The sequence below is a fragment of the Equus quagga genome, chromosome 12, assembly GCF_021613505.1.
Source record: "Equus quagga isolate Etosha38 chromosome 12, UCLA_HA_Equagga_1.0, whole genome shotgun sequence".
NCBI classification, from domain to species: Eukaryota; Metazoa; Chordata; class Mammalia; order Perissodactyla; family Equidae; genus Equus; species Equus quagga.
In genome coordinates, this window is record NC_060278.1 from 38,817,257 (window position 1) to 38,839,254 (window position 21,998).

Consider the following 21,998-nt stretch of genomic DNA (forward strand, 5'->3'; position numbering starts at 1 on the left):
ACTCCTCTAACCTATATAAATGATGAACAGGAACCAAATGGCGGACACTGACATGGTGTTGATGGAAGGAGAAATAACGTGTCCTAAATTAGCAGTTCTCAGTGACCAATCCCCATGCAGTATTCTAATTCGTCGTCTGGGTTGGGGCTGAGGTGCATGTAGTTAAACAACCTCCGTAGTTGATTCTGATGTCCAGCCAGAGTGGACTGCTTTGAAAGTTAACTATTGTTATATCCACATTTTACTACTATAGGCAAATATTTATAATAATCCTGCTCTGGTCCTGATGTTCTAGCGGAGTATTACAGTAAACATGACCTATAGAATATTGCCCTGTCAATATGGTCATTATTTTGTAACGCTTTTTTATTCTTAATGTTACAAATAAAAAATATGTATCATTATAAATATTAATTCTGACTTAGAGTTTTAAAATAATGCTTTCCTTTTAAGCCACATATTTTTGCTTTTGCTTGGGGACAAAAAAATTACTGATTTTAGAAACTTTAAGTAATGATAAATGGTATGACTCATATGCAGGTTAGGAAGAAACCTGAATAATGTTTTTACATGCTAATGTAGAGATTTTATCTCTTCTAAACGTGTCTCTCTCTTTTTCTTTGTTCATGAATTGTCAAGACTAGAACTAATGTCTTGCCTGAATTTCCTTTTCACTCCCTTTATTGACAATACTGAGTATCTGGTTGGCTGGCTGCTAGTGCATTTGCAAGATGTCACTGACTCAGAGTGGTTCTGAATGGCAGATGTTATTTTCCTTGTTATGTCAGAAAATGGATTGTTCTATTTATCCATTGCCATGTGATACATTCTGTTTTCCAGAAGCAGGCACTGCGACAGAATGTGTAATACAGCGTGTGTTAAGGATTAACACCTGTACAAGGGAGTTTGTGGAAGCAGAACTAGGCAGAGGGAGAAATCAGACTACACTGCAGGCCACAGCCTCACCCAGCCCCACTGGGAGGTCTGGAGAGTCTGTGTCCCATCCAAGTTGTTGCTCATTTAGTCCAAATGGCTGAGCCTTTATATTTCTACCTTGATTATTCAGTGGGTATGGATTGCCCAAGACAGGCCTTTTGGTGAAAGGCTCTGCAGCTTTGAAGGAGATGAGGGTTGGGAGCTTTCTACTGACATCTGGGGCAGCACCGTCCATTGAAGGACAAGGCAGCACATCTCTGTGTCCACCATAGACCCTGAACATAATGACTAATATAAAACAGAAGTCACTTTTTGCTCATGAGTCTGCAATTGGGCAGGCCTGGGCAGGGACCCCTGTCTCTTTGCTGTCAGGGTGAGTTGCAGTGGCTCACCTGGGGTTGGAAGATCCACTGTCAAGATGACTCACTCCCATAGTCAGCCAGTTAGGGCTGCCCATCAGCTGGGGGTTCAGCCAGAGCTCTAGGCCTGGGGCCTGTGTTCTTCTCACATGGGCCTGTTGAGTACCTTAACATGATGACTAGGTTCTAAGAGCAAGTGTTTGAGAGAACAAAGCAGAATTGCTTGGGCTTTTTATGACTGAACCTTGGAAGTCATACAGCCTCACTCCCACCATACTCTGTTCATTGAGGCAGTCACAAAAACCTGCCCAGGTTCAAGCAGAGGGGATATGTATTTCTACCCTTGCTGGGCACAGCTTTTGAAAAATACAATCTGCCACATCCATGAAACTTAAAAGTCCAAGGTGCCTTAATTAGAAATAGGATTGGCTGCATCTTTTATAAAATTCAAATTAATAGTCGTTCAAATATACTGGGTAAGATCCTTCTGGACCAAGGCCCTTGCAGAAAACAACTGTAAAATCTGGGCATGACACAAAACCCAGCCATCTTAGAGGCATTAGAGAGCGAACTGAAGCAGGCAGAACCTGACTGGGAGTACACACTCAGAGAAGGTGAGGACTGTGAAATGAGGTCTTCATTTTTGCAGCTTTAGCGTGGGGCTGGGGGAAGACTGCATAATGTGCAGTGTGGCTTGGGCACAGGTGCAGAAGGTACCATCTCTGTGGCCTGTGAAATCAGAAAACTGAATCTTGAGAAACTGTTTGCAAGAGAGGAGATCCAAAAGCTGCCTGCCTTCAGCTCTGATTGACCCCGAACCACACACTCCCTCAGAGCTGCTCCACTAAGGCCAAAAGATACGGACCGGGACCAGAATTGCTGCCCAAGAAGCAGAGTTTGCAGTTTAAGTGTAATAAATCAGCTGATAAAACAAAAGAAAAACCCTCTAATTAGAGAAAAATAAAGGAATCCAGGGTCCCAATAATTTAACATTCATCATGTTTAGGGTACGATTAAAAATTACCCAATGGACAAAGAAACAGGAAAATGGAACTGATTTTTGAGAGAAAATGAAATCAACTGAGACCATCTCTGAAATGACCCAGATGTGGACACTAACAGACAGGGATTTTCAAGTGGCTATTGTGACTGTTCTCAATGAAGTACAATGAAATCTGCACACCATAAATGAAAAGATAGGAAATCTCAGCAGAGAAACAGAAACAATAACAAAATCAAATGGAAATTCTGAAATGAAAAGTTTCAGTGGATACACTTAACAGTCTAGTGGAGATAACAGAATAAAACTTGAAGATAAATGAATAGAAATTATCAAAGGTGAAGAATACAGAGAAAGATTAAAATAAAAGCACCTCAAGGACCTGTTAGTTTCAGAAAGTTTTATATGCATGTACTTTGAGATCCAGAAGGAGAGGAGAGAGAATGGGCCAAAAAAATCTGAAGAAACAATGGTCCCATGTTTCCCAAATTTGATGAAAGACATAATGTATGTATTTGAAATGCTCAGTAAATACTAAGGAAGATGAATATGAATAAGGCCATGCAAAACTTCATTATAGTGTAATTGTTGAAAGCCAAAGATGGAGCAAATTTTGGAAGCAGCAAGAGAAAAATGATACTTTACATATAGAGAAACAAAGAGTCCATTAACAGATGAATTCTCATCAGAAAATATGGAGCCAAAAGAGAGACTGTCAAGCAAGAATTCTATATCCAGTGAAAATATCCTTCAAGGATAAAAGTAAAAGACATTTTTAGGTAAAAGAAAAACAGAAGAATTTGTTGCAAGCAGTCCTGTATTGCAAGAAGTGCTAAAGGAAGTTCTGTAGGCTGAAGGGAAATGATAGCAGGTGGAAACTTGGATCTGCAGAAAGGAATTCAAGGCACTAAAAATTGTAAATATCCAGATAAATACAATATTATGTGAAAATTTGCTTTTTTATTAATTTCTTCACAAAAGTATGACTGCTCAAAGCAAACGTTATGGCATTACTTTGCGGGGTTTCTAATGAATGTAGATGTTATACATATATATTATATTATATTCATACATGTTTATGTATGTATAAACAATTGTATCATAAAGTATGAGGGGAGTAGATATGGATCTACACAGTGACAACATTTTTTTGTGAAGCGGTTCAACATTAATTCTAAGTAGACTATGAGAGATAAGATGGCATATTTTAATTTGTAGAGCAACCACTAAAAGAAAAATTGCAAAGAAATTATAATTTTTCTTGAACCCATCAGAGAGCTGAGGTCACAGGGCAACCAACTAACCTGAAATCTAAGAAAAGACAGGTGCCTCCAAGGAGAAGATCACTGAGGTAGAAAAGAGAGCAGAGAACTGGATCTTGGGGAAGGCTGGCATCAGGGGATCTGGGAGTATGCTTCTGGATAAAGAGAAGTCAGGAAAGGAGATTGAGAAGAGCTGGTCTTAATTGAGAGAATAAATAGAGGAGAAAGTGGCATAATTGGGAGACTAATCAGCAGTGTCAGATGTCATAGAGCAATCATTTAAGATTCAAACTGAAAAGATCTTACTGGGTTTGGCAATTAAGAGGTCATTTGTCATATTAAAGAGAATATTTTCTGCATAATGAATAGGAAAGGGAAAGCCAAAATAGTAATAGATAACTTTATAACTATGACTTTAATTATTTAACGATGTTTTGTCAAATACTTATAGTATTGTTAAATGTTTTCTTTTTATGTAGCCCTTTAAGGTGCCCAAACTACAGTTTAATGATCAAATTATTTGTAGAGAGAATAAATAGATGTTCACCTACTTGTCTTTGATCCTAGCTCCTCTAGGAGACAGAAAAGAACCTTTTGGGTTCGAGAGTACTATCAATTATCTAAGTGTAACCACCTTTCTACTCAGTTTACACTTGGAATCTCTTTCCATTCCACTACTCCAGTGGGAACGTTATTATGAAGTAATTAAGTGCATTCTTGACTCAGATGTTGGATATTGCTCAGCAGACGCATCTGTACCTCCCCTGACATTTGTGGGGATTTGAACCTGCAGCCTGTCTCACCCTGCCCACACTTCAAAAACCTTGAGAGCTGAAAGAACTGGAGCTATCCCTGTACAGGACAGGCCCCGTTCAGAGCATACTTTGTGTGCTTTCTCCCAGGTGTTTTTCTTTTGGCCACTATGAAATTAGATTTAGATGAAAATGATAGACAAATCCTGAAGGAAAGATGAAACCACAAAAGGTCAAACTGTAGTCTTTGGTTGAAAAAGGAGGAAGGGACATGTTTTCTTTTGTTTGAGATGGTAAAGTGCTGGACTTATATAAGTTTTAGGCCTTCATAGTGCCGGGTAATTTAGGTCATGTTTAGCATCAGCTGGGTAGAAAAGTCATCATTTCCTCCTCCCTGTGAATCCTTTAAGTTCTACCTCATATCAGCATTATACTTTGTCCCCAAAACAAAGATAAAATAAATATCTTCAAACTCAGCAGGTGACTGGGAAGAATAGCTCATTCCTCCTGGGGTCTTACTAATTCGGAAGATTAGGAGAGTTTCCATCTGCTTAAATAATGACCATATTAGGAACATAGAGGCTTCCTTTTCAGCTGTGGAATAAACTGGGTGAGTATGTGAAATGAGTCAGTAGGGAGCATGTTACCTGGAATGTATAATTGTGTTCCCTATTGGACAAGCAGAGATCAATTAGTAATATCATTATAACATCATGTTTATCTATGATCTTGATACCCATTAATTAACTGTTTTGACTGAAAAATATTGCTGACTATAGATGATCATAGTGGCTTGGTCAAAACATTTTCATATTCTTAGATTAAATGATTCAGACATTATTCACATGTATTTTTGGTTTTTAATTTTGATCAAACAGTGCTGTGTGTAGTTAAAGTAAAACTACTAGTATCAAAAAGAGTACACTGAGAAATGGTTCCTACTCCACGCCTGTTATGCCTGCTCCCCAGTAGCCGCCACATTCACTGCTTTAAGCTAGTTTTTTGTTATTTAACCCCATTTTACTAGTGTCTTGATAACTAATGCTGATATTTCTTGATTTATAAATTTTAGACATAGAATATGTGCATTTTAGAATTATTTTTTATTTTCAATCAAGAAGAGTTGTTGAATTTTTTTCAATAAGATAGAAATAGATAGATGCTTCCTTAACATGCTGTGTGTGTGTGTCTCATACCTCAAAGTCAGCATCAGGCTTAATAGGTAACATTACTAAAGTCAGGGCAAAACATAGCTGTCCATTGTCACCAATATTATTTTACATTGTAGTGGAGATACTAGCGAATACAATTAGGCAAAAGAATAAATTAGAAGTGTAATAGTAGTAAAATTTATAGATGATATTATTTATAGATGATGTTATTTGATACCTAGAAAATCAAAGAGAATTAAATGAAAAAATGGTAAGAAAGTTCAAGAATGATATCAATACCTTTGTAGGCTAATTAACTGAGTAAATATTTACTGCATACTACCAAGTGTCGGGTTCTTTTCCAGGTGCTGGGAATCTAGTAGTGAACAAAACTGGCAAAAATTTCTGTCTTTGTTGAGTTTATAATTTAACAACAATCAATAATTATAAAAAGATATAGTAGAGGAAAAGGCTGTGTATAATACCTAAAAATATAGAATACTAAGAGATATATTATGAAATATACAACATATATACATAAATATACAGTGATGAAGACTGTTCCTACCAGATATTAGAATGTCTGTATTTGATAATTAAAAGTATATTACTACTGTTCGAAAAGACAGACTAATGGAACAGAATTGAAAGTCTGCTAATAGACCCAAATACTTATATGCATTAACCTGTGATGAAGGTTATACCTCAGCTCAGAGGTTCAGTAAATGGTGTGTGGAAAAAAATAAAATTGGATCATACCTTTTACAGTATACCAGGAAGAATTCCAAATGGATTAATCATTGAAATGTAAACAAATAAAACCTAAAAGTGCTCCCATGGAATGAAACATGCGGGTAAACACATTTCTTGTTATGACTCAAAATCCACAAAATCGTGAAAGAAAACATTCATAAATTCAACACACACAGAAAAAGACTGCATGGGACGAAAAGTCCATAAACAAGGTCAAAAGATAAATGTTCACTGGGGAAAAAAGATTAGCATATAATGAACAAAGGAGCAATCTTCCTAATATATAAAGAATTTCTGGAAATGTGTAAGAAAAGGAGCACAGTATAGTAGAAAAATAGGCAAAGGGCATTTCACAGAAGCAGGAATACAAATGGCTCCTAAATATATGAGATGGTCTCACTGATAATATAGAATATTCAAATAATCACTTTACTACTACTTTTCACCTGTAAGATTGGCAAAAAGTCCAAATATTTGACAGTCTACTCTCATGTGAAGCTTTAGGGCAGTAAGCACTCTCACATGATACTCATGTGAGTGGGAATTGGTTCAACTATGGAAGGGCCATTTGGATGTACTTACCAAAGTTTCTAATGCTTGCATCTTTGACTAGAAGTTCCACATTTAGAATTTTATCCTAAAGACAGCATCATGTACATACACATGAAAGTAGTATATGTACAGAGTTGTTTACATCGGAGTTATTTATAAAAGGAAAAGATTGGCGAAAACTCGTGTTCATCAACAGCAGACTAATTAACTAAATTATGTCGCAATCATACAGTAGCATACTGAGAAGAAGGATGGGGCTTTTTCTGTTCTGATATGGCTCCAAGATTTGTTGTAAGTAAAGAAAGAAATGTGCAGATTGGTATATGTAATATACTATTTGTGTGAAAATTAATATTATGTATTTGTATTTACTTGTATATACCTAAAGGAAACTCGGAAAGGATAGGTAAGAAACTGCAATAATTACTTTAGGCAGTGCAGGAACCGGGGGAATGAGGGGACAGGTGTGAGAGGAAAACTTTTCGAACCTATACCTTTTTATATTTTTTCTTTTGTTTCTTTCTTTTTTTAAAGATTGGCACCTGAGCTAACATCTGTTAACAATCTTCATTCTTTTCTTTCTTCTTCTCCCTAAAGCCCCCCCCAGTACATAGTTGTATATTCTAGTTGTAGGTCCTTCTGGCTCTGCTGTGGCACATCACCTCAGCATGGCTTGATGATCAGTGCTATGTTCGTGCCCAGGGTCTGAATCAGTGAAACCCTGGGCTGCAGAAGCGGAGTGCGTGAACTCAACCACTCAGCCACAGGGCCAGCCCCGATATATTTTTTTATTTTCAGCAAAGCAAACGTTTCATCCATTGAAACAATTAAATAAATAGAATTAAAACAAAACTAAAAAGTAGTCCATATGTTTTGAAACTTTGAAATGCATTCTTTGTAAGCATGGGTAGAGGGAAAATCACAATGGAAATTACAAAATATTTAGAACAAAAAGAAAAATACTACATATTAGAGCTTGTGGGATGCAGCTACTGTAACTTGTAAAAGAATATCTCTAACATTAAATAAAATATTGCAAAAGGACTTTTTTAAATGGTGAGTTAATCCTTTTGTAACTCAGGATGCTAGAAAAGAACAGCAGAGTAAACCTGAATCACAGAGAAAGAAAAGAACAAAACAAGTTAAATTGATGAAATAAAGTAAGAAATAAAAAGATAAAATAAGAAGAGGACCAGTTAATCAAAAATGATTATTTAGAAATGATCCATAAAAGAGAAATATCTAGCAAACTGTTGATTGTAGTAAAGAATGTGGTGCCTGGAGCCTGACTGCGTGGGTTTGAATCCTGACACCAGTTGCTGTGTGACTTTGAGCATTAATTCTGTGCTTACCTCATCTGTAACGGGGAAAATAATTGTACCTCCCTTACAGTGTTGTTGTGAATATTTAATAAGCAATGCAGTTAAAGCACTTAGAAGACTGCATGGAAAATAGAAAGTACTAATAAGCATTCAGTGCTATTTTTATCAAGTTATAAAAGACACAACGAAATAATATTAGGAATAGGACTATAAATATATTGTAGATTTAAAAAATAATAACAGAATACTGTGAATAACTGTATTCCAATAAATTTGGAAATTTGGATGAAATATATATTAGAAAAATATAAACCACTGAAATTTACTCAAGAAGAAGTAGAAATTATCTGAATAAAATAAGAATGTTTAAAGAAACTGAATCTGTAAGGAAAGTTCTCCCTCCACAAGACTCCAATCTCATAATTTCTTTTAGGTATTTCTTGCCTTTTCCCATCTTTCTTTTTAAAGTTGAAATACACATGCTAAAATGCACAGGTGCTAAATGTGCAGTGATGAGTTTTGACAGTGTGTATACCTGTGTAACCACCATCCCAGTCAAGATAGAGAATGTTGCCATCACCCTGCAAATTGCTTTGTGCTCTTTTCCAGTTAGCATCCTCTATTCCTCCAGTCACCAGTTGTTCTGGTTTCTATCACCTAGCTTAGTTTTACCTCTTCTAGAGCTTCTTATAAATGGAATCGTGTATCATGTATTCTTTTTTGTTTGATGTCATGATCAACATGTTTCTGAGATTCATCTAATTTGATATATATCAATAAATTGTTCCTTATTGCTGAACAGTCTTCCGTTGTATAAATATGTAACAATTTATATACCTACCTGTTGGTAGTCATTTGAGTTTTCTCCAGTTTTGAGCTATTGTGAATATAGTACATGTGTACTAGTAATATAAAACATGCATGGATGCAGTAAACTCCAAATGCAGGATAGTGGTTGCTAACCTCTGCGGAGTGGGGGGAGGGAATGACATCAGGAAGGGTAATGAGATACTTAGGGAGTGTCAGAACTATCTATAATGTCTTGTTAAGTTTTGTCCATTTCATTAATTATTATTTGTTATGAATAGAAATATATAAATATGATGTCTTGTTTTAATATTTCCTATTTTTTAAATAGCCAAAAATACTATTGATGTTTTAAGGTCCTGTCTGTATAATTCCTTTTGTCTCTTAAAATCTGAGAAGTAAACCTATAGCAGCTATGCATAGTGACTATATAGCTTAATACTTTTAAGTAAATAATAAAATAGGGGGCCCGCCTGTGGCCGAGTGGTTAGGTTTGCGCGCTCCGCTTTGGCTGCCCAGGGTTTCGCCGGTTCAGACATAGCACCACTCAGCAGGCCATGCTGAGGTGGCGTCCCACATAGCACAACCACAAGGACCTACAACCAGAGTATATAACTATGTACTGGAAGGCTTTGGGGAGAAGAAGAAGAAGAAAAAAGAAGATTGGCAACAGATGTTAGCTCAGGTGCCAATCTTTAAAAAAAAAAAAAAGAATAAAATACGGTTTTTTCCTTGTCTAAAAATGGTCTAGGTAATTTCTAAGGTTGATTCCAGCACTAAAGTGTGCTTCTTTGATGTTACCAAACAAGAGGAAATTCTTTCTTCATGTAGCTTTTCTGACACTTCAGGATAAATTCAAATCTTGAGTATTATGAAGCCCATTTCCTATACAAGTGGTTGTTTTCAGTCTGTCTATCTGCCTATCTCTGTTAAGCAATCATCTGTCATCTACAACAGGGGTCGGCGAACTTTTCCTGTAAAGGGCCGGATAGGAAATATTTTAAGCTTTGCAGACCAAAGTCCCTGTCAGAACCACTCAGCTGTGCTGTTGTAGTGGTAAAGCTACGAGAGATAATACTTAAACTAATGGGTGGAGCTGCATGCCGATAAAACTTTACACAAATGGGCTGTGGGCTGGATTTGGCTCGTGGGTCATAATTTGCCAACCTGTGAGGTACAACACATTCACAGAAATTACTTCAGTAATCAAGGTAGTACTAATATTATTCCCATATTACAGGTGGGAAAACTGAGGCATAGAGACCTTAAGTGGCGTCATTTAGGTTAAATTAGAGTGACCCTATCATAGTCCCATTAACTACATGGCAATAGGATTTTTTAATAAATATATATATATATATGTAATGTTCATAGAAGATTCTCTTTCTTCCTCTAAAAGAGTAAATTGAGAGGGATTAATCTCTTAGTTTTTCACAATTACAATCTTTAGAGTGTGATTAGAAACCTCATTGCTGAGTATTCTTTTTTTTTAAAATTTTTTTTATTGCTTTTTCTCCCCAAATCCCCCAGTACATAGTTGTATATTTTAGTTGTGGGTCCTTCTAGTTGTGGCATGTGAGACGCCACCTCAGCATGGCCTGATAAGTGGTGCCAAGTCCACGCCCAGGATCCGAACAGGTGAAACCCTGGGCCGCTGAAGCAGAGTGTGCAAACTTAACCACTTGGCCACGGGGCCGGACCCTGAGTATTCTTTACAACGTCATTTTATGTATGATTTTCCCATGGTTTGTAACACTTCATTATTCAAATGTAAAGACAAATATAAAAACTGGTATGATTTAGTTTGTTTTAGATTTGGATATTTTATAAACCTTTGATTTAACATCTGTAAATAGCTTTATATAATATATATTATTATTGAAGGACATAAAAGAAAATTCATAAGTAAGATACAGTGTATTCATGGAACATTTATTTATCTATATTTACATTCAGGGTCTAGGAAGTATATTTTTCCCTGACCACTTTCACGTGTTAGAGGGTACTATGCTTTGTGAGTATCAAGTAATTATGGCTCTTCTCTGTATGCAAAAGTAGGCTACCATAGTCACATTGGAATCTGTGCAAATATAAAGGAAGGATGGTAAGATTAATTTAACATGACTGAAAATTACCACGGTACTTTTTATCTACAGAACTGAACGCTGAAACTGCTTGTGTTTAAGAAAGTTTTAATATGAATTGGAGCCAGGATTTGAACTCAAAAAGTAGTAAGATAGATATTCTTAGAGTATTAATTTTAAAAGAAGTTGAGATTTTCACACAAAAAGGTTATCTTACCAAGTAACTGATTATGTTTGTTTTTCCCAACTAAAAATTGAATGTATCTATTTTTTCAGGGATATCAAACCTGACAATATATTGATGGATATGAATGGACATATTCGGTTAGCAGATTTTGGGTCTTGTCTGAAGCTGATGGAAGATGGAACGGTAAATAAAGATAAATGTTAAGTTTTTTAACCCACAGACTTTTCCCTTGCTACTTGTCTTCTTTGTTTTAAAAATCATCTATTTATATTTTCTATCTATCCATCCATCCATCCGTCCATTTGTCTTTCTATGCTCCACCTTCTTCCACAAAGGCACTTAGGTATACTTATTTATAATAGGACTTGTTCATAAAGTTATATGCCATTTTCAGCTGTTTATATTAATGATCTTCAGGTTGATAGAGTATACTTTTTATGAGACCCTTATTTGTTCCTTCTTTAGCTGAACTGTTTATTATTGTTCTTGAGATATTTCCACAGTTCCAGAGGGATGAAGAAAATAAATCCCACATGGAAAAATAAAATGTGACTCCTTCTTCAGTTTTATTCTTTTTTTAATCTTTCTTTCCTAGTTGTCTAGTTTTTCTGAGACAGTGTTCAAGTTTTATAAGAAAATTCTCAAGTTGATTCAGTTTTATGTTACCATTTGCTTTAGCTCTGCTAACTCTAGCCCATCAAGTGTTTTCTTTCACTTACTTAAAAGTTTGTATGCCCTGATTTTGCTCTCTGTTTTCTTGTGTTTTTTTTTTACTTTAGTTTCCTGTCTGTATAGCAGAAGTCAAAATGCATATCATTTTAGTTGGCAGAAATGTTTTTGGAGAGCAGTTTAGGATAATGCATTCCAAGGGCCATGAAAATGTCTCATTATTCTAGACCAGTAATTTGACTTCTGAAGATTTATCCTAAGGAGATAACTTTTAAAAAAGAGATTATATGACTTCTGCCTCTGGCCATGATGGAGGGAGTAATTGGTACCAAACTGTCCTCTCACTATAAACAACTATAAAACTGGACGCAATATTTGAGACAGCTGTTTTCAGGCAATGGACAACAGGCAGCGCAAGACTATTATCTCTGAGAGAAGTGAATTCATGAGGTGTGCCTCAGAATTTCCCAGGATTGGGACAGTCTGTTGACTAGAGTTAGAGCAGAGTATAGGAGTTGTACAGAGGTGAGGAGGAGAGACCAGAGCTGAGTTAGCAGAAGCAGCTGGAATCTGCAGGGCTTGAGACTGGGGAGGAGGGAGTTGTGCAGAGAGGGCCTAAAGTATCCATATGGGGGTATCTCATGAAGGTGGGGCGGTACATGTGCAGCATAAGACCATATGAGACTTACCAAATAGTAGATGCTACCCATTTGAAAATTCAACAGATTACTAGAAATCAAGCAGTGCTGAAGGAGAAACACTCAGTGCTAGGGTACATTGGAATTTAAGCCCTGCAGGGACAGTTAACACCTTTGTAACATGTAAGACTTACTCTAAACCTGTCTGACAGCCTAGATCCAAGTCCTCATAAGCTTCACAGAGTTTGAAAATGGTCTTCCAAACAAAGGGGCTTCAGACAAATCTTAGACTTTTTATAAATCTGCCCTCAAAGAGTGCAACTGTAAGCCAACCTACATTCAAAGAGATCAGTCAGTACTTTTTTATCTGCTTAAATAGATATTCTTCACAGAGTGAAGTATTCTTCAGAGGAAGACAACAGAATCCATGCTCTCTACAATGTCTTATTGACAATGACCAGCATTCAGTCAGAAATCACTAGACCAAACGAAAATGAGGGGTTGGGTAGGGATTGTAATAGAGTTAAAAATAAAAGTAGTCAGTAGAAACTTGGGTAGCGCAGATGTGGGACTTAGCAGACAGAGACTTAATGAAACCATCCTAAAAATGTTCAAAGAATCAGAGGAAAATGTAGTCTTACAGGTTGTGCAGGTAAGGAATGTCAGCAGAAAAATAAATCAAATGGACCTTGTAGAACTTGAAAAGTACAGTAATAGAAATAAAAAATTCACAGGAGGTTACCAGTGGATTAGAGATGAGAGAAGGAAGAGCCAGTGCATTTGAAGACAGATCAATAGACTATCCAATCTGAAGAACAGAGAGAAAAAGATTGAGCAAAATAAATATAAGCTCAGAGATTCATATAATTGGAATCCTAGGAGAAGAGAATGAGATAGGAGCAGTAAAATTTGTAGAATTGATGGCTCAAACTTATCAAATGTGATGAAAAACACGGATCTGAGAATCTTAGCGTATCTCAGGGTTATAAAGAGCCACCCCTGGCCATGTCACAATTAGACTGCTGAAAATTAAAGAGAAATAAAAAAATTGAAAGCATCCAGAAGAAAAAATACATTACATACTGTGGAAAAATGGTAAGAATAACCACTGACCTGTCATCAGAGATTTTGGAATGGTATCTTTAAAGTGCTGAAAGAAAAAAATCTGTAAACCAAGAATTCTATATCAAGCAAAAATATCCTTCAAAAACTGAGGAGAATTCAAGGCATTTTCAGGTAAATGAAAGAAGCGAGATTAGTCTCCAGCAGGCCTGGATGCTAAAGAATGTCCTTCATGCCAAAAGAAGTAATACCATTTGGATACCTAGAACTGTAGGATAAAGAATATTAGATGTGATAAGATCTATAAGATAAAGAATAAAGACTGTATTGTCTTTCTTTTTAAATTTACATAAAAGGCCTCCGGTTGTTAAAGAAAAAGTAATAACATTGTCGTGTGGGGTTTGTGACGTATATAGAAGTAAAAGAGATGACAAAAGTCACACAAACCATGTAAGATGGGTACATGCAGTTCTACTGCTCTAGGAGAACTGCATGTGTGTGAAGTATAAAGTGGGAGGTGGTTAGTGCCAGGTGTGACATGAGAAGGGAGGAAGGGCATGACGGTCTTCCTGAGTTGAGAAAACATAGGTTAAAGTCAGGGCCACGATTCCAGAGAGGAGGCAGCTACACTGAAAAAGAATTCCAGGGGAAGAGGTAGTGTTTCCCCAGACCTGCATGTGCTAAGCCCCCAGACTCAAAGCCGAGGCTTCTCTCCTGGAGTCTGATGCCCAAGCTTCCAAATCCCCATGCATTCCAGAATGCTCTGAGCACTGTTTCTGACTGTAGAAGTTCCCCTTGGTCAAATTTATTCCTGAAATCCTGGTGTGTCTTCCTAGTCATCTGTTCTTTATTGATGATCTCAAAATAATTTTCCTGGGCACAGTGGCGTGTTGGTCCTCCATTTAGAAAATTATGATGCAGAAACCTTCTTTCTACTTGTTTTATTTCCATTTTATTTTCATTTTTTATCAAAGTGATATATAAATATTTTGGGAAGACTTACCATGAAAAACAGCATTCCTTTATTGTAGCTCTCCCCACCTCCAAATCTGCTTTACTAGAGGCAGACACTTATCTTTTGACTGTTTCTTTTGTTGTTTCATATGTTGTTACATATTTCTTTTTATCATATTTGAACTACTGTCTCTTGATTATTTAGTTTTAGATATTATCTATTAATTTCCCATGGAAGATGAAGATTCAGGTCTCTTACCCCCATCTCACCCAACCCATGTACTTCCTCTCTATCTTCCCACTGTAATTAATACATAATCTTTCATTAAATCCTGTTCATTTTTTTATGAGATTATACCAATCATTCATAGCTGTGCCATGCAGTTTATTTTAGTTACATTTCTTTTCTTGAACAACTTTTTGTTCTCCCTGGAGTAAGTGACCACTTTGCCTTGCCTAATTTTCTGTGTAGCTCACTAATTTATCCCCACACTCTCCACGACACATTAAGTAATTTAGCAATTTCTTTCCCCCTCAGACACATTAAATAACTTAGTGATTCCCTTTTATCATTTGGAGATATCTATACTGAGTCTTGCGTTCTCCCATTCTAATCTAGACTGTTCTGTAAACCTACTGCCCAGCTATCATCCCAACTCTGCCTTTCCTCATCATCGTGGAATTTACTGTGTTGCTCTCTGGATCCTCTGTTCCCTGGATCCCATGTCTGTCTTGCTCCTCATTTGGTGGTAGCTGCCTGAAAAAGTTCCATTGGAAGTAAATACTTCATCATCTTGCATGTCTGAAAAATGTCTTCATTTCTATCCTCATACTTGATTGGTAATTTGGACGTAGTATTATAGATTTTGAATTATTTTTCTTTTGCAATTTAGAAGGCATTGCATAGTCTTAATTTACTATCGAGACATCTGATGCTGTTCTAATTCTCAATCCTTCTGTTATAATCTTTCCCTCCTTCTCTGGAAGGCTTTAGGATGTTTCGTTATTCCTAGTGTTCTGAAATGTTATGATAATATGACTTTGTATGTGTCATTATTTATTACCTGCGTAGTTGCCTCAATTTTAACCTTTCCCAAATTTCGTGACTTTCCAAACCAAGTTTCACCTTGCTTTTTGGTTCTCAAGTCTAAATTAAAACTATACCATCTTAATCACTATACCTCTATAAGAAGTCAATTTCTATGAGGGACTGTCCTGCTATAATTCTTTTTATTCCTCTAAAGTTGTCCTGGCTATTCTTGGCCATTTGTTTTTCCCTATGGTTGTTAGAATTACATTATTGGTTTATATATATACACATATACACACATACAAACATCCCTTCACAAACACAAGCTTGTAGACCTGCATTGAATTTAAAGATTAATTTTGGAGAAATTTATGTCTACAACATGGAAACTTCCCGTCCATGAATATAGTGTCTCTTTCTATTGTTTTAGGTTTTCTTTTATGTCTGTTAATGAAATTTTATAATATTGTTCATTATGTATCCATTACCTTTATTTATAAGTTAGACTTGTTCCTAGGCACCTTGTGGACTTTTTTTTGGCTGTTATAAATTTTTAGGGGCCAGCCCCGTGGCCAAGTGGTTCATGAGCTCTGCTTCAGTGGCCTAGGGTTTCGCTGGTTCAGATCCTGGGCGTGGACATGGCACCCCTCATCAGGCCACGTTGAGGCGGTGTCCCACATGCCACAACTAGAAGGACCCACAACAAGGATATACAACTATGTACTGGGGGGATTTGGGGAGAAAAAGCAGAGAAAAGAAAAAAAAAGATTGGCAGCAGTTGTTAGCTCAGGTGCCAATCTTTAAATAAATAAATAACTTTTTTAAAATTTGTGTTTTAATAGCTTGTTGCTGTTCTTTAGGACCACCATTGATTTTTCCATGTTCTTGAAAAAAGCAAGCTCGCCAAATTTTTTTATTAGTTCAAAATAATTTGTGGATTCTTCTAGATTTTCTCTATAGACTATTATATAATTCACAAATAGTGACCAGCTTTCGGTTTTGTCTTTTCCAATCCTTATGTATGCTACCTTTTTTCTCTTATCATGCAATATTAGATACTTTGTCTTGTTCCTGACTTTAACGGTATTTTTTCTGTAGTTTCAAATTTAGTGTGATGTTTGCTGTAAACTTTGGGTATATATTTTTTATCAGATTAAGGAAATTTCTGTTTCTGACTACCAAGAATTTGTTATGGTTGTCATTGTTATCACATGATTTTTCTGCTTCTGTTGAGATGATATTAGGGTGTTTTTCCTTTAATCTGTTAATCTGATGGATGACATAGATTGTCCAATGTTAAATCATCCATTCCTTGGATAAACATAACTGTATCATGAAGTTGTATTGATATATTTGAACAAATTGCTAGGTTGACTGCTAATTTCGATATTGGATTGTTACCTGAGATTCATACCTGAGAGTGATCATATCTGAAATTGCAGTGTAATTTCCCTTCTCAAATTGTTCTTGTCTGATTTTTGAATTTAAGTTATTTTAGCCTCATAAAATGAACAGGGGAGCCATATCCCCACCCCTTACCCTTTTTGGCTTTAGATCAGTTTGTATAATGCAGGGGTTATCTGTTTCTTATATAATTGGTAGAACTCACTTTTAAATCACCTTTGTCGTGGTGAGGTTTTGTTTTCCTGTTTGTTTTCCAGGTAGATTTTATACTATTGATTCAAATTTTTTAATGGTTATAGGTCTCTTTGGTTTTCTGTTTCTTCCTGAGTCAGTTTTGGTAAGTTGTATTTTTCTTCTATGAAAATTGTCTATTTTCTCTGAGTTTTCAATTTTATTGTTCAGATTGCACTCTTCTTATTTTTAAAATTTCTATTACATTGTAGTTTTATTCTTTTTTCATTCCTAATTTTGTTTGTGTTTTTCTTTTCCTTCATAAGTTTGATATAGAGCATTGTACTATTTTTCAGTTCTAAATATTTTCCAACTTTAGTTAAAACTGTTCTGTGGACCATTCATTATTTAGTATCCATATTGTATCCACTTTTTTTTTAATTTTTATTTTTTTCAGATGTACATCACATTTCAAATTCTGGATACATTACATCATGTTCACCACCCGAACACTAATTATAGTGCATCCCCTCACATGTGACCCTAATCTCCCCTTTTGCCCTCCCCCCTCCCCCCTTCCCCAATGGTAACCACCAGTCCAATCTCCAATGCTAGGTGTTTTTTTTTTTTTTTTTGTCGTTTTTATCTTCTACTTATGAGTGAGATCATATGGTATTTGACTTTCTCTCTCTGACTTATTTCACTCAGCATAATACCCTCAAGGTCCATCCATGTTGTCACAAATGGCTGGATTTTGTCTTTTCTTATGGCTGAGTAGTAGTCCATCGTGAATAAATACCACATCTTCTTTATCTATTCGTCCCTTGATGGGCACCTAGGTTGCTTCCAAGTCTTGGCTATTGTGTATAATGCCGCAATGAACATAGGGGGGTTCAACGCAATCCCTATCAAAGTTCCAACAACATTTTTTACAGAAATAGAACAAAGAATCCTAAAATTTATATGGAACAACAAAAGACCCCGAATAGCCAAAGGATTCCTGAGAAAAAAGAACAAAGCTGGAGGTATCACACTCCCTGATTTCAAATTATACTACAAAGCCATAGTAACCAAAACAGCATGGTACTGGCACAAAAACAGACACACATATCAATGGAACAAAATTGAGAGCCCAGAAGTAAACCCACACGTTTATGGACAGCTAATATTCGACAAGGGAGCCAAGAGCATACGATGGAGAAAGAAGAGTCTCTTCAATAAATGGTGTTGGGAAAACTGGACAGCCACATGCAAAAGAATGAAAGTAGACCATTCCCTTACACCATGCACAAAAATCAACTCAAAATGGATTAAAGACTTGAATGTAAGACCCAAAACCATGAGACTTCTAAAAGAAAACATAGGCAGTACGCTCTATGACATTGGTCTGAGCAGCATATTTTCAAGTCCCATATCTGAGCGGTCAAGGGAAACAAAAGAAAAAATGAACAAATGGGACTACATCAAACTGAAAAGTTTCTGCACAGCAAAGGAAACCATCGACAAAACGAAAAGACAGCCTAACAATTGGGAGAAGATATTTGCAAACCACATATCAGATAAGGGGTTAATATCCAAAATATACAAAGAACTCATACAGCTCAACAACAAAAAAAACCAACAATCCAATTAGAAAATGGGCAAAAGATCTGAACAGAGATTTCTCCAAAGAAGAAATACAGATGGCCAACAGGCATATGAAAAGATGCTCAACATCATTAGCTATCAGGGAAATGCAAATCAAAACTACAATGAGGTATCACCTCACTCCCGTCAGAATGGCTATAATTAACAAGACAGGAAACAACAAATGTTGGAGAGGGTGTGGAGAGAAGGGAACCCTTGTTCACTGTTGGTGGCAGTGCAAACTGGTGTAGCCACTATGGAAAGCAGTTTGGAGTATCCTCAGAAAATTAAGGATAGATCTACCATATGATCCAGCTATTCCACTGCTGGGTATTTATCCAAAGAACTTGAAAACACAAAGGCATAAAGATACTCGCACCCCTATGTTCATTGCGGCATTATGTATCCACTTTTAATATCCATATTGTTATACTCTTTATTTGGTTATTTCTGTTTTCTTTTACTGGAGAATGGGTCCATTTGATACCAGTTTTTTCTGGCATTTGTTGAGATTTGCTTTTTGATTTTGTAATGGGCCGGTTTTTATAAGTGTTACGTGTTTGTTTGGAAAGGATACATTTTTCTAACTTTTGGGTGTAAGTTTCTATATATGTGCATAAGATTAAAGTTGTTAACTTTGTTGTTCAGTTTTTTTGTATTCTTACTAAGGTTTATTTCTTTGTGATTTATTATCTGTTATTTAAAAATCCTTATTATAGTGTCGAATTTATTAATTTTTTTCTTATAATCATCAGTATTTTCACAACTCTTTTGTAGCTATGTTGTTAGGCACATCTTATTCATAACTGCCATTTCAGGGTGTTTTCTTTTACAATTATGTTAAGGAATTTTTTAAAAATCTTAATGATTATGGCTTTAGAATCTATTTTGACTGGCATTAATATAGCTTCCTTATCTTTTGTTTAACATCTGCCTGGTTTAGCTTTTCATCACTTTTTTTTTTTTTTTAAAGATTTTTTAAATTTTTCCTTCTTCTCCCCAAAGCCCCCCCTGTACATAGTTGTGTACTTTTACTTGTGGGTCCCTCCAGTTGTGGCCTGTCAGGCCTCAGCATGGCCTGATAAATGGTACCATGTCTGCACCCGGGATCCGAACCAGTGAAACCCTGGGCCGCCGAAGCGGAGTGCATGAACTTAACCACTCGGCTGCGGGGCTGGCCCCCTTCCATCACTTTACTTTTAACCTTTCCATGTCTTTATGTTTAGGTGCATCCTTTTAAAACAGATTATTGCTGATTTAAAAAAAATTGTTCATTTTGGTTTTATTTGTGATCCAGTGTGTTGTTGCTGTCTTTTAATAGGTGAATTTAATTCATTTATGAATTTTATGGTTATCAGTGTATTTGTATTTATTTCTAGTATCTTGTGCTATTTATTATAGGTTTTGCTTGTTTGTTTACATGCATACTTGGTATTTTTTCCTTCTTTCCTGCATTCTGTTGACTTGGTGAAATTTAATTTTACTTCTCTTTTTCTTCTTTGGAAATTCTATAGTCTATTTCAAATATTTTAATGTTTATCATTAAATTTTTAACATTTATAGTTTACCTAAAGTCTAGAGTTAATCAGTTTCTCCATCATATTCCTAATCAAAACAAGAAACTTAGTTTATCTTATACTCTATACAAAAATTAACTCAAAATGGATCAAAACCTAAATGTAAGAGCTAAAACTATAAAACTCTTGGAAGAAAACATAGGGGGAAAGCTTTATGACACTGAAGTTGGCAGTGATTTCTTGGATATGACACCAAGCAATAGGTAACAAAAGAAAAAACAGATAAATTGGACTACTTCACCATTAAAAATTTCTTTGCATCAAAGGACACAATCATCACAGTGAAAAGGCAGCCTATGGAATGGGAGAAAATAGTTGCAAATGATATGTCTGATAAGAGGTTAATATCCAGAATATATAAAGAACTTTATCCAGAATGTACGAAGAATGTAAAACTCAGTAACAAACAACCGAATTCAAAATGAGCAAAGGACTTGAATAGACATTTCTCTTAAGAAGATTTACAAATGGCCAACAAGCACATGAAAAGATGCTTAGCTTCTCTATTCGTTAGAGAAATGCAAACCAAAACCATAATGAGATACTGCCTTATATCCATTAGAATGGCTACTATCAACCCCACCCCAAAACCAAAAAAACAGAAAATAACAGGTTTGGTGAAGATGTGGAAAAATTGAAATTCTTGTGCACTGTTAGTGGGAATCTGAAAAGTTAGAGCCACTCTGGAAAACAGTATGGAAGTTCTTCAGAAAATTAAAAATAGAATTGCTTTATGATCCAGCAATTCCACTTTTGGGTATATACTCCACAGAATTGGAAGCAGGGACTCAAACAGATATTTGTACACCCATTCTCATGGTTGCATTATTCACAATAGCCAAGGGATTTAAAGCAAGCCAGGTGTCCATCCACAGATGAATAGATAAAGAAAATGTGGTATATACATACAGTGAAATATTATTCAACCTTAAAAGGAAAGAAGTTCTGACACATGCTACAACCTGGATAAACCCTGAAAACATTATACTAAGTGATATGTTAGACACAAGAGGACAAATATTGTATGATTTCACTTATGTCAGGTACCTAGAGTAGTCAAATTCATAGAGAGGAAGTACAGTGGTGGTTGCCAGGACCTGGGAGGAGGGGGAATCGGGCAGTTATTGTTTAACTGGTGCAGAGTTTCAGTTTTGCCAGATGAAAAGAGTTCTAGAGATGCATAGTGGTGATAGTCGCCCAGCAAGGTAAAAGGTACTTAATGCTACTGAACCGTGCGCTTAGAAATGGTTATGATGGTAAATTTTGTGTTATGGGTATTTTACCACAATTAAAAATAATAATTGAAAAGCAAAAAATAAAAATTATAAAAACAAGAAACTTAGAACACTTTAATTCTAATTGCTCCTTCAGTAACATGTTATTGTTTTCTAGTATTTTAGTTCCATCTTATTTTTCAACCTTCAAGTAGTTGTTCCTTCCTCCTCCTCCACCTGCTTTTCCTCCTGCTCCTCCTCCTCCTCCTCCTCCTCCTCTTTGTATTCTGCATTGTCCTCTTCTTCCTTCTCTTCATCATTATTCTACCCAATTAATGACCATTTAGATGCATGGTAAAGTTTACTAATATCTTGTTCACAATTACTTCTAGTATCACTTTCTTCCATCTCGGTTAAATTCTTGTCTTCTGAAGTGTGTCCTTTAGTACTTCTGTCTATCTGAAAGGGTCTACACGTGATAGTCCACT

At 36.0% G+C, this 21,998-nt stretch overlaps 1 protein-coding gene across 12 annotated transcripts in view; it reads left to right on the forward strand.

Annotated features, from left to right (window-relative positions):
• The window catches only part of CDC42BPA (CDC42 binding protein kinase alpha), a 312,972-nt gene that overhangs the window by 139,981 nt on the left and 150,993 nt on the right, over positions 1-21,998 (forward strand). For all 12 annotated transcript variants that reach the window (XM_046678634.1, XM_046678632.1, XM_046678638.1 and 9 more), the window contains exon 6: positions 11,255-11,348. In XM_046678634.1, the coding sequence (XP_046534590.1) occupies positions 11,255-11,348 (94 nt within the window). The remainder of the gene's footprint in view (positions 1-11,254; positions 11,349-21,998) is intronic.